The sequence below is a fragment of the Lycium barbarum genome, chromosome 1 (genome assembly GCF_019175385.1).
Source record: "Lycium barbarum isolate Lr01 chromosome 1, ASM1917538v2, whole genome shotgun sequence".
Lineage (NCBI taxonomy): Eukaryota > Viridiplantae > Streptophyta > Magnoliopsida > Solanales > Solanaceae > Lycium > Lycium barbarum.
In genome coordinates, this window is record NC_083337.1 from 151706926 (window position 1) to 151719837 (window position 12912).

General features: G+C 35.8%; 1 protein-coding gene across 1 annotated transcript; it reads right to left on the reverse strand.

The window, feature by feature from the left end:
* Nucleotides 1-11190: 11190 nt before the first annotated feature.
* Nucleotides 11191-12018, reverse strand: LOC132616492 (NAC domain-containing protein 1-like). The gene has a single exon (XM_060330917.1). The coding sequence runs from the start codon at nucleotides 12016-12018 to the stop codon at nucleotides 11191-11193; it is 828 nt and encodes a 275-aa protein (XP_060186900.1).
* Nucleotides 12019-12912: the final 894 nt, after the last annotated feature.

Consider the following 12912-nt stretch of genomic DNA (forward strand, 5'->3'; position numbering starts at 1 on the left):
GTGTGGGAGACCCTTCGTTGGTTGTTCCTGCTGATGCTATAACAGTTAAGGATGGCCTCACCTATGAGGAGATCCCTGTAGCCATTCTTGATCGTCAAGTTCGCAAGTTGAGAACTAAGGAAGTAGCCTCAGTGAAAGTCCTGTGGAGGAGTCAGAAAGTTGAGGAAGCTACATGGGAAGCCGAGGAGGATATGAAATCCAGGTACCCGCACTTGTTTCAGCCTGCAGAAGATATTTATGATGAAGCACCAAGATTTTGAGGTATGTAAGCTTTCTTTTCATGCTATTGGTCGTGTGTGGCCAATTTATAATGCTATTGTGATGTAGCCCTATGAGGCAATGATATTATGGGTTGTTGTGACAGGTTGGTAGTGCCTTATTACAGGGGAAACTCTGGCGAAATTTTTGTAGAATCCCGAATGGTTATCATTCGACGACGAATGATCCCAAGGGGGAGATATTGTAACACCTCGTAACTTCGGACGAAAGTTTGACTCATAAGATGATAATATAATGGAACCAATATGAGGGTTATAGGAAGTGTTTTGAAAACCAATTAAGTCATAAGAAATGTCTTTGGGCAAAGAAAAGTTGGAAGCCACTCTACGGGGCATGTTTGCAAGTGAGTTTATGGAAGGTCTTACTTCCAACGACCATAACCCCTCTATTAATTTAGATTTTGGGAAAACTTCCTTGATGAAAGTTGTAAACCCTTGAAATATCTTTCCAACGGTATATTATGGGCCTCAAACGGACATCTGTGCAAAGAGTTATGCCCATTATACGACAGACTGTCCGAGCAGAAGAATTTTGACGGACCATTTGACGGTCCGTATAACATTTTGACGGTCCGTAAAACATTTATACGATCCGTCAAATGGTCACAGAGAATCATATTTTGTTGGTCAGTTTTACGGTTCATTTTGACGGTCCGTAAAACAATTATACGGTCCGTCAAATTGACTTAGGCCAGCGTAAAATGGTCACAGAAAACCATATTTTGCTGGGCAGTTTTACGGTTCATTTTGACGGTCCGTAAAACAATTATACGGTCCGTCAAATTGACTCAAGCCAGCGTAAAATGGTAACAGAAACTCAATTTTTGCTGGGTAGTTTTACGGACCATTTTGACGGTCCGTCAAACAGTTTGACGGTCCGTAAAAATGGGCGTAGAATTGCCCGATGGATCAGATTTTAAGATGTTAATAAGAGACCCAAACTCATTTTTTTTCATTCCCATTTCTCCTACACGACTCAAGGATTCTATAGAGCCACCCAAACACTTCATATGCAAGAATCCAAGTGAAACTAAAGATCCACTTCATCAATCCACAAAACTAAGTGTGAGAAACACATCAAATCCATTCAAGTCAAGAAATTCCATGGAAGGTGAAACTAGGGTTTTGTTCAAGTGAAGTATTTCAACTCAAGGCTTATTCCAACAATAACCAAGGTAAGTTTTATGATGTTTCATGATGATTAAAGTGTTGATAAGTTCTTGGGAGAATAGTAAATGGGTTTGATAAAGAGAATTATATGAACTATGCTAGGGTTTTTGGATTGTTGACTTGGGATTGTTGTATTCATATGGGTGATGAAGAATGATGTCAATTACATCTAATTGAGATTGTAGAATCAGCTAGAAGTAATAGAATGGGGATTGGGGGAAGAAAACACCATTAATGAAGGTTGTGGAGCTTCATGCCCACCAAGTGTTTGATAAAATGCTTAGATGAACAAAACATGGATATTGTTGCTAATATAGAGTCCATATGACCTGTATTGCTATAGATTGAAGTTGAAGGGATTGAAGGACATTGTGATACGCTCAAAAGCAGGAAGTTAAGGTATGTAGAACTTCCATCCACATGTGGGAATCTCTACGTTCTTCCCCATGATCCGTTTCGTAAAATCTATGAAGTTCAAATCCTAGGGCATTAAACCCAACATATTGGTAGCCCGTAATTATGTATGTATGTACATGAATTTCGTATCTATGTTCGTTATTATATTCCTAATCTTCCATTACGGATATTAGGAATCCTAGCTTAATCCATGAATCATGAATTCTTCCTCATGTATTCTCATTATGTTCATATGAAACTGTATGATTTTATTTTGCAAGTTATAGCATGTTTTCAAGTCAATTACAAATATATGATTATGAACTATTGTATTACTCATAAATCAAGAAACATGTTTACAAGTGATTTCATGAAACCATGTTTACAAGTGATTTCAAGACAAGTACAAGTTAATTCACGAAAGTCATGGGCTTCTTAGCCAACTATATTATGTTCATGTTTTTGGGAGTTGCACGAATTACCGAGAAGGCTCAGATAGCCTGAAACTATGTAGCCACCATAGGACAAGGATCGCTCCGCCTAGTTAGGACGATACCTTAATTTCACACTGAATGGATCCATCAGGTACGTTACTACCTTATACCCTGGCAAGGTATAGGGGCTCTGCTGGTCCGGCGAGGTACCAGACTCCACGTATCCACGTGGTGATATTATGTGTCGGTTTATGAAATGCTCTCCCTACTTATCATGTTTTACTCATGTTATATATATATATATATGTACTCATGCTCATGTTCATGTCCAAGTTTCCAGTTTCAGTTCTTATCATGTTATTCCATGTCCCATGTTGTTTCTTTCGGTTGCTTGACATACCAGTACATTCAATGTGTTGACGTCCCCTTTTATTGCCCGGGGGCCTGCATTTCACGATGCATGTACTGATATACAGGACGACACATCTGCTCAGTAGAACAACATTCGCATCAGCTTATTGGTGAGCCCCATCTCATTCGGGGTTTAGTCAACTTTTGTTTTATGGTTAATTATGAATCTAAAGGTATGCTGGGGGCCTTGTCCCAGTAAGTATGTTTTTCAGTCAGACTCATGATAGAGGTTTCATAGACTAGACAAGTCAGTTATGTCATGTCAGACATTTGGAGTCGTATAGCCATTTTGGCTCACTCATGTTTAAACAAGTATTTTATTAAGTATTATGACTTAACATGTTTTATAAAGGCTCATCATGCATTCACGTTATATTCCGCATATGTTATGTATCATGATGATTCAGCAAGCCATGTGGTTCGCTCGGTCACATGCAGTCAAGCACCGATGCCGTGTTACGTCCAGGCCATGGTTCGGGGCGTGACAAAGACCATGGAGCATCTAACAAAGTTACATGGGTTTGAGTGTTGGGCATGTAAACCCAAAATAAAAGAAATAACTAGAAATAAACTAGATAAAGCTGAAATAGCTGCCTCCACGAACAATGCGGTGACTCACCTCAGCAACAGAATCCACTCACGAAGTCTTTAATTACCAGTCTCGTTCTCAACGACAGTATGTGCATGGACATGCAGGTAAGGAGTGAGTTATACATAAATATAATCCAGTAAGATCCTCGACCCGCCACTTCAAATACTCCTGGAACAAGTGTTAGAAAATACAAACACAGAACATGCACAAAAATATTATGCACATGAATATATCATTATATAATAACAACCAAGGTCCAAACCACTGTTTATCAAATATATTATATATCTCAACACAATTTACACTACGAACCGTCATAAGTGGCAGTTAAAGAATTAATCAACACTATGAATCCACGGCAACATACACAATGTGCCAAATATGTCAGGAAGCATACACAATGCTAAGGGAAGCATACACAATGCCCCAATATCATCAAGAAGCATACACAATGCTAAGGGAAGCATACACAATGCCCCAATATCATCAAGAAGCATACACAATGCTAAGGGAAGCATACACAATGCCCCAATATAATCAAGAAGCATACACAATGCTAAGGGAAGCCTACACAATGCCCCCCAATATCATGGCTCACAGCTATATCACATCACAAAATAATTTATAAAGAGAGTTTTGGATTATTTGAAAATAAAGTATATGTGGTTGGCCTTAAGGAGCACCAATTCTGCCAAGCACACGCTCGCCCCAACACATGGACCAGGCAGACAAAACATATTTTTAAAACGGTTTTGAAAAGCAAGTACCCAAAGCTTAAAGTCTCACTTACCTCAAATTCACAATTCAAGCACACTTCCCAATAAATCAAAACTGCGTTCTCGAGTCTCCGGATTGCCTCAAACTACACAAAAACGGATTTAGAATGGTCAAAACCCTTAGGGTAAACCACTTCTATATTTTTAGAGGCTTAAACGGTTAAAGTCAAATTTTAAAGGACGAAAACGCCCTCTGGTCAATGTGTTCAAAACCCGACAAGATTTATGTTAGCCTTAACGAGAGGATTCCAATGATATATAGAAGTCTAAAATCCGACGCTATTTTCCCTTTCAAATCAATGATTTTGGTTGAAGAACCCCAGAGCTAAACTTTCTCAATTCCTCAAAATATCCCCATGTTTTCACCATAAAGATTCACCCATAATTATGTAATAAACTTAAATAAAAGATTAGAGTCATTACCTTGATGATTTGGGATGAAAGTTTTTGTTTTTGTCCTCTCTTTTCCTTTCTTTTTCTCCCTTTCTTTTCCTTTGTCCCACTGGTTTTTTTCTCCTTCTGTTGGCACGTTTTCCCTTTTTTTTTTCTTTCAGCAATTTAGTGATTCACGTCTGATGGCTTAGCCATCAGAATTTTAAAGCCCCCCCCCCCCCCCCCTTTTTTTTTCTTTTTTCTGTTTTTCCTTTTCCTTTTTCTTTTTGGGCTTGGCCCACTAAATTGCTTCTTTTTCTATTTTCTCTTTAATTCTAATTACGATTTTTTTTTTTAAATTCCTTTTAGCTAAAATTATCAATTAAACCCTTATTTAAAAATTGGGTTATTACAATATGTTTCCTCAATTTGCCTATAGGAATACGTCCTTGAGGAATTTGGTTCTAGGTAATTGTCAGTTAAACCCTTCTGGTTGTAGTGTTAATTGGAGTAATCTCGTTTCTCTTTCGATTGTTGACCTTGCTTTGACGGAAGGGGTAATGGAAAAAGTGTTATCGGGTTCCCCTAATTTGGAGTGCTTGGAACTAGATAAAGTTGGTGGCATTTATCGTTTGGAAATTAGCTCTGTCAAGCTGAGAAAATTGATCATAACAAACTACGAAACAGAAAGTGCTGATGAAGATATACATTGGCTAGAAATATTTGCCCCGTATATTCCACATTTGGAACTTTTGGGGTTATGCTGTCATGAGATACGCTTGCAGCTGAGGAATGTGGCTTCGCTTGTCACTACGGTCCTTTCCTTAAATGTCAACTCAGTTAGCTGAATATTTTCAGGTACAGTAGTACCAATTCTTGTTAGCAGCATCTCGTAAATGCACATTAGACAACCAAGATTGTTCGTCCAACATAATGTGCTGTGCTTAACTATTATGAACACATATTTGAAGTCTTTATTAGCTTAGTAATTAAAATTGATCATCTTCCTAGTTAATTCTATCTTTGCTATTTCGTCAATCCTCTTACATCAGGATGCAAATTATGATGTTTCGCTTCAAATAATGCCCTGCTTTATCTTCAGAACATGGTTAAATTTGAGGTAATTTGTCGATTTTACATATTTCAGGATTTTAAGTTTGTTGCAAAAGGAATCATTCAAGAAAAGATGTTATGTGGCACATTTATGGATCTTCAGGAATGAAAAAATGAGATATGTGCAGTAGGCGGCTTGTATGAATTCGCATAAAAGCAGAGTGATTGTCATTTTTCACGGGGATGTGATTATCCAAAGTTGCATAACTAAGTGTCTGGCACGTAATTGTCACTTGCTACCAGATTTGGATACGATGTTAATTCATATGGAAAAACAAAGTTTAGGTGTCTAAGTAACAAAGAGAGACAAATTTAGGGGGAATTTTATGTATCAAATTTCAGATGATGAGATGTGTAGTAGAGACCGATTTAGTTTTAGGATAGAACAGAAAAATTCATTTAGGGGGAGCTGTTTGACCTTTCGTAACACGTGATCAAGCTTATAATAACTACAGTTGCAGTATAAGATTCTTTGGCTAAATTAGAAACTGAACACTAATATTAGACGAATAGAATTTACATAAACTCTTGGAAACATTAAAACCAAAGGACTTAGAAGCAGCTCAAAACTGCTGATATTGCTTCAAAAAGATATACTGTTAACCATTCACAAGCAAAAAGGAAATGATAATGTAAACCTCCATTAATTAGTGCAGTATGTACAGTTATTGTGCAAATAACTCACTTTCAAAGTCAAGAATTGAACCTAGCTAGTTAGTACTGTCCACTAAGTTAGCTGAAACTGTTCAGGTAGTACCAATTCTTCATAGCAGCATATCTTGTAAATACGTCTTCGACAGCCAAGACTGTTGGTCCAACATTAATGTAGAGTGTTCCATCCTACTTACAGCCAATCTATCCTTCATAGTCGCATGATCTAACATGTCTTCCTCAAGGTCAGAAATAAAGCTCGATTCTTCTGTTTCACAAAGTGTCTCTTGTTGTGTCTCGTTCTTCTCAAACAGTGTCTCACCCGTATCAAACATTTCAGGCACATTATTTTCTGGCATCACAAGTTCTTGATTTTGAGAAAAATCAGTTACCCCCAACAGACCATTCTCTTCACCAGCAGCCTCTTGAGTCTGCACCTGAGGTTCATTAGATTCTACTATTGCTTGCTCAGAAAAATCGAAAGGAGTGGTCTGCTCATAGTCCGGATACATCAACACTGTGACACCCATATATTCAGCTAAAGTATTCAATATTTCAGACATATTTTTTTCTGGCCCATTCGCAAAGTCAGGGATTACAGGTTGATGAATCTGAGAAAAACTAGTTAGCCCCAACAGACCATTAATCTCATCTCCAGGAGCCTCTTGAGTTTGCACCTGATTGTTCCTCATCGCAGAATTCCCCCCAACAGTTAGTAGTTCAACAAAGCTTGTACTCTTGGCTTCAAGTTCCAAATATGCAATAGAGCCTTCATTAGGAGCAAAAATACAACCTTCTTGTGTCTGGTTCTTGCCCAACACTGTGTCACCTCTATTTTCAGTCAATCTATCCTTTTCTTTAGGCAGATTAATTTCTGGCATCGCGTTCTCAAATTCTTGAATTTGAGAAGTATTTAGCCCCGAAACACCGTTCTCTTCACCAGCAGCCTCTTGGATTTGCACCTCAAGATCATCAAATTCCACCATTGGTTCTTCAACAATATTGATAGGAGTGATCGCCTTATATTCGTGATCCATCAATGTTTCAACAGAATTTACTCCTGAAGTCACCTCCATGTCCACCATTGATTCGTCAACAAAATCGATACTATTCAGATTGCTGCTGTGAGTACCATTAGAAGAATTCTTTCTGGACAACTTTTTTATGGCACAAATAACATAATCTTTATACTCAGAATTCTTGAACTTTCTAAGCAGAGTGTCGCAGAACACATATTCCTTCATGAGCCACTTCCCATGATAATAGTTAGTAGTCTCATAGCACATACTCTTCTTTCGTCCGATAATCAAAGGCTTGCTCTGATTACCATAACTCATAGTTACATTCTTTCCCTTATCTTGCTGCTTCCAAGTTCCAAGTTTTTCACCCACAATTCTGCAAAAACTGTTCCCTTTCTTCTGCCTTGTTGTAACGAAGTAGCGGTAAATACTAGTATCCTCATCATCTTGTCCTCCACAATGGCGGCCATGGCTATAAGTTTTCCAAGGTTCTTGTTTGTAAACATCATGCTCAGTAATAAAACCATTGTCAAACAATGGTTGTTTGGCAATAAACCTCAAAAGGAATGTGAGTAACTCTGAATCTGTTGGATGAAATCGATACCCTTCTTCAAGATTCTCTAACTCCATATTTCTTGGAAGAATAAAAAAGCACAATTTTTTGCGAAGATGAAAAAAACAAAAGAGAAGTGTATAGTACGTGTGGCAGAGACTAGAATGTTTTGAGCATAAAAATAGGGGTTTATGATTTGTGAGTGAATTTATAGAACAAAAAGTGGATGAATTATAACTCAAATCCTTACCTTTGTAGGAAAGCCAAATGGTAACAACTTAGGAAACTTTTTTCTAACGGTAATATTTGGGAATTTGGGAGTTCAGTAATAAAACAGCATACTCTATTTATTTGGAAACTTGAAGTTTAATACTTAAGAAAACGGGTTCTATTTGTCTATTTAATCAATTGTAGAAAACCATGTCTGATCTTTCAATTTACGGTATATAATAACAATAATATTAATAATAATAATAATAAGAAGAAGAAGAAGAAGAAGAAGAACAAGAAGAAGAAGAAGAAGAATTAGAATAATAATAATAGTTAATGGTAATATTTACGGTTTACCAATTTTTTTTTTTTAATCTTATCCGATATTCGTACTCCCTCTGTCCTAATATATATGATGGTGTTTGATTTGATACAGAGTTTAAGAATGAAAGGAAAACTTTTGAAACCTGTGATCTAAAATTTCAAAATGATCATAGATATTTATGTGGCTATAAATCATCTCATGAAAAGTAAACTGGAAAGTTTAAAGTTAAATTTTTACTATATATGTAAAGGTGTCATTCATTTTGCGACTGACTAAAAAAGAAAAGAGTGTCACATAACTTGGGACGGAGGAGTATCTTTTTTGGGGCTTGACTAATTGAATTCCTGCCGGAAAGTTCCACTTTGGGGTTAAGTGCTCCCAACAAAGGCAACTTCATTCTCTGTGCTTAAATTTGAGACCTCTAGTTAAGGATGGAGAGGGGGTCGGACCATGATTTGAAGTTTAGATTTCTTACAGGAAAATCAAGTTAATGTACAATACTAGTTGGGTTCACATATAAATAGTTATAAGCATTAAGAATATTTCCTAATATAGACGGTTCTAGGTTTTTCTCATGAAGGGGATTCAAAATATAAAATGTAAACATACGGAAAAATCAAAATGATCAACATCTGTTATATTCTCCTATATACTGAAAAAAAAAAAAAAATAACTTAATACATCGACAACCCCTTAAACTTGCTAGTCAGTTACATTTATACACTCGAACTACGACTTGTTCTAATTGAGTACCCAACACATGATAAAGTGATCCTATCAGATACTTTCAGTTCAAATTTTTTTTTAAAAAAATTTACGTGTATTCTCAAGCGCCCATTATATGGATAAAATTAACCATTTAAATATTTCTATCTTCTTTAAGTATACACATTAGTCTCATTTGCAACAGGAAGTCTGAGCATACTAACATGATTATTGCATCTTTTAAATTTAAAAAGTCCTCATAGTGATACATACGACTATCATGGCTCCAAATGTTACTTGTCACAAGAAATTAGGAGGAGATCCCATGACCTCTTTATATTAAAGGGATGTTTAATCCCCAAATCCTAATTCTAACTTAGCACGAACTCTTTATTATTTTATGCATCACTATATATGCATTCTTCTCTTCTATTTCAATTCGAACTTTTTTTTTTTTCAAGATAAACATTTACTTATTGATAATGATACTAGTAAACTGATACATAGTAGCAAATCAGATACTGTTTGAAGAAAGTTTTGAATATTAAAGATTGACCATATATAATGTCTACGTGTTAGTTGAAGCCGTGATATAATAGTAAAGAGTGTTCTGAATAATGAAAATGACTTCCATCAAAAAGTGGTCACGAAGACATATTTTTCCCCTTTTGGTGGAGTTGTTTTCCTTAAAATCTATTTTCCAATAACCAAATACCATAAAATGACTTATTCTCTAGAAATATTATTTGAGAGGGAAAAAAATGCACTTATTCCTGACAATCTCGATCATGTATGCAAGCTCAACCATGCACTTAATTATGGACACAAACAATCACCAAGAACTTGGTTTCAATCGCTAATTAGCAAGCACAACATAAGTACATTACATACATTGTCTTCATCATTATTATTTGACTCAATATAAACCAGTTCTAACACCTAAAAACTGCAATACAGACCTTTTACCATTTACTAATGTGAAGTAGTAGTTATTTAGTGAGATTGAAGACATAAATAATACTCCATATAGAAATATGTCTGGCACTTGGTTTCAGCTCAGCAACAGTTCTAAGAAAATTAGTCCCGTAAGAATCTCAAATCCTCTAACATATCACTATGCTGTTTAAAATTATGCAAAAGCTTGCTCAAGTAGGAGAACTAGTAGTTGGGAAATTGCATTGTATGGGTGTTTCAACCAGATATTTATAAACTGGCTTGCTATTTGTCAAACTCACTAATTATAATTCCATATTTCTAGCACGATAAGACCTAGTGAAAGAAAATTCTAGCACATAAATACAGTTTAATTATCTAGCATGATAAGACCAAGTGAAAGCATATGCTAGCACATATATATTTTTTAGAGTAATCTCTATATTTCTAGAGCTCTTATGATTGAACCTGCAGAAAGTGAAAGCAAGGAATACCGCAAGGATGCATATCCAATGATATAGAAATTTCACTACTGCTTGTAGAAATTCAGCTGGTCCCTTTTCTACAATACTATATTGCCCCAATCTTGATTGACTTTCTCTTCTTTTATTACAGAAAGAGTTCCTTTTTGCTTAGTACCAATGCTTTGTGAATGATTACTTTCTGGACTTTTCAGACCTAAGGATTATATATGTTAATCAAACAAAAGTTCTTTTTGCTTTCCAATCAAATGTGCACCTTCAATACATAATTTACTGCATAACATGTTTGCAGGTATGAATCCACAACTACTTAAAGCCATTTAAGTCAAAGAAACCTTTGTATTTAATATTATGAAATAAAATTGAATTATATACCTCTAGTACTACTATTACCCTTCTGGCTTGGAAATTGAAGAAACAAATCACATCAAACTATAGATAAAAGTCATGAACTGCACAATCACATGGAATTTGGTAGAAGATGAATGAGGTCTGATATCCACACCTACGAAGGAGGAGGAAAGCAAGTTGTCTACTATTTCCTTAATTAACTACATTAAAACAAGCTTTTTGCACAAAGCGGCAAGTGCTTATATATGTAAAAAACACGCATATATACCATAGAGTGACGGCACTTGAAAAAAGAAAAAGAAAAACTGAGTATACTACTATCCGCTTAGCTAGCTGAAATATTTCAGGTAGTATCAATTCTTCAGAGCAGCACAACCCTTGTAAACTGCCAAGATTGTTGGTCCAAACATTAGTGTGATTCATCCTAGTTGCAGCCAATCTATCCTCATAGTCGCATCATCTAACATGTCTTCCTCTTGAGTTTGCACCTGATTGTTCCTCATAGCAGATTCACCAACAATAGTTAGTCGTTCAACCTTGGCTTCAAGTTCCAAATATGCAATATGGTCTTCATTAACACCAAAAATACAACCTTCTTGCAGTGGTGTTGGTTGATTTTGTGTCTGGTACTTGTCCAAGATTGTGTCTCCCGTATTTTCAGCCAATCTATCCTTTTCTTTAGGCAGATTAATTTCTCGCATCATGTTCGAAAAAGCAGTCAGATTCCTACTTTGAGTACCATTAGAAGACTTTTTTTTGGACTTCTTTCTTATGGCACAAATAACATAATCTTTAAACTCAGAATTTTTGAACTTTCTAAGAAGAGTGTCACAAAACACATATTCCGTCATGAGCCACTTCCCATCGTTCTGATCATTAGGACGGCACTTAGTATATTCATAGCATAGACCATTCTTTCGTCCATTAATCGAACCCTTCATAATGACATCGTTTCCCCTATCTCGCTGCTTCCAAGTTCCAATATTTTTACCCACAGTCCTGCAAAATCTGCCCTTTTTCTTCTTCAGTGGTGTAATGAAGTAGCGGTAAATACTAGTGTCCTCATTATCTTGTCCTCCACAATGGCGACCATGGCCATAACTTTCCCAAGGTTCTTGTTTGTAAACATCAAGCTCAGTAATAAAACCATCGTCACACAATGGTTCTTTAGCAATAAACCTCAAAAGGAATGTGAATAACTCTAAATCCGTCGGGCGAAATCCTTGTGCAAGTTCATCCAAATCCATGATATTATTGACACTTTCTTGCATATGAAACAACAAAAGAAGAGGCTTTTTCAAAGATTAAAAAAGCGAAAAGAGAAGTGTATAGTAAGTTTTGGTCATAAAATAGGGCTTTATGACTTATGAGTATTTATAGAACAAAAGTCTGATGATGATCAAAGGCTATGGGCACAATTTTAGGGAAGTCCGTAAAGCCCAAGTAAATTCAATAAATTTTAACTGAAATCCTTGCTTTTGTAGGAAACCAAAGCAATTACAACTTAGGAAACTTTTTTTAAACGGTAATATTTGGAAACTTGTTTTTGTCATTTTCAAAGGAAATAGGACTTCTCATACAAATACATGCACCGCCGTTTACAGGGGTCTGTTTTTGTGATAATTTTGATAAAAGCAAGGGATTCTTGACAAATTAAAGTCTTACTTTGAGAAAAATATTTATGAAACTAACTTGTAAATAGTAAAATGGATTAAAATGAATAGAATTCCTACTCTTAACTAAAGGTTACACATTATATTTAAGCCATGGAAACAGAGAAACCAATTGTAAGGAGGGCTCTCCCTATAACTAAGCTTTATGCGATGCCAATTTGAATTATTCCAACCAGCAAATACCGAATATAATATAATTAGAAAAAAGCCGTTCTAAGTAGTAGTGGCCGATAATCTTGGATTGGTATAAGTAAGATTGCAAATGTATCATCAATTTAATAGGCCAGAACGTTAAGTCACATTAAATTCATTAAAACATCATACATTTTCAGTGCTCAAGTAGCAAAAGGGAATCCAAGTTCCATAGTATGTGGTTTCAGAGTGAATTAACTTTACTATATGTTAATATTATTTTATTTTTCATTTTTAGCAAATGTATACACAATTCAAGTCAAGAAATTAATTCAG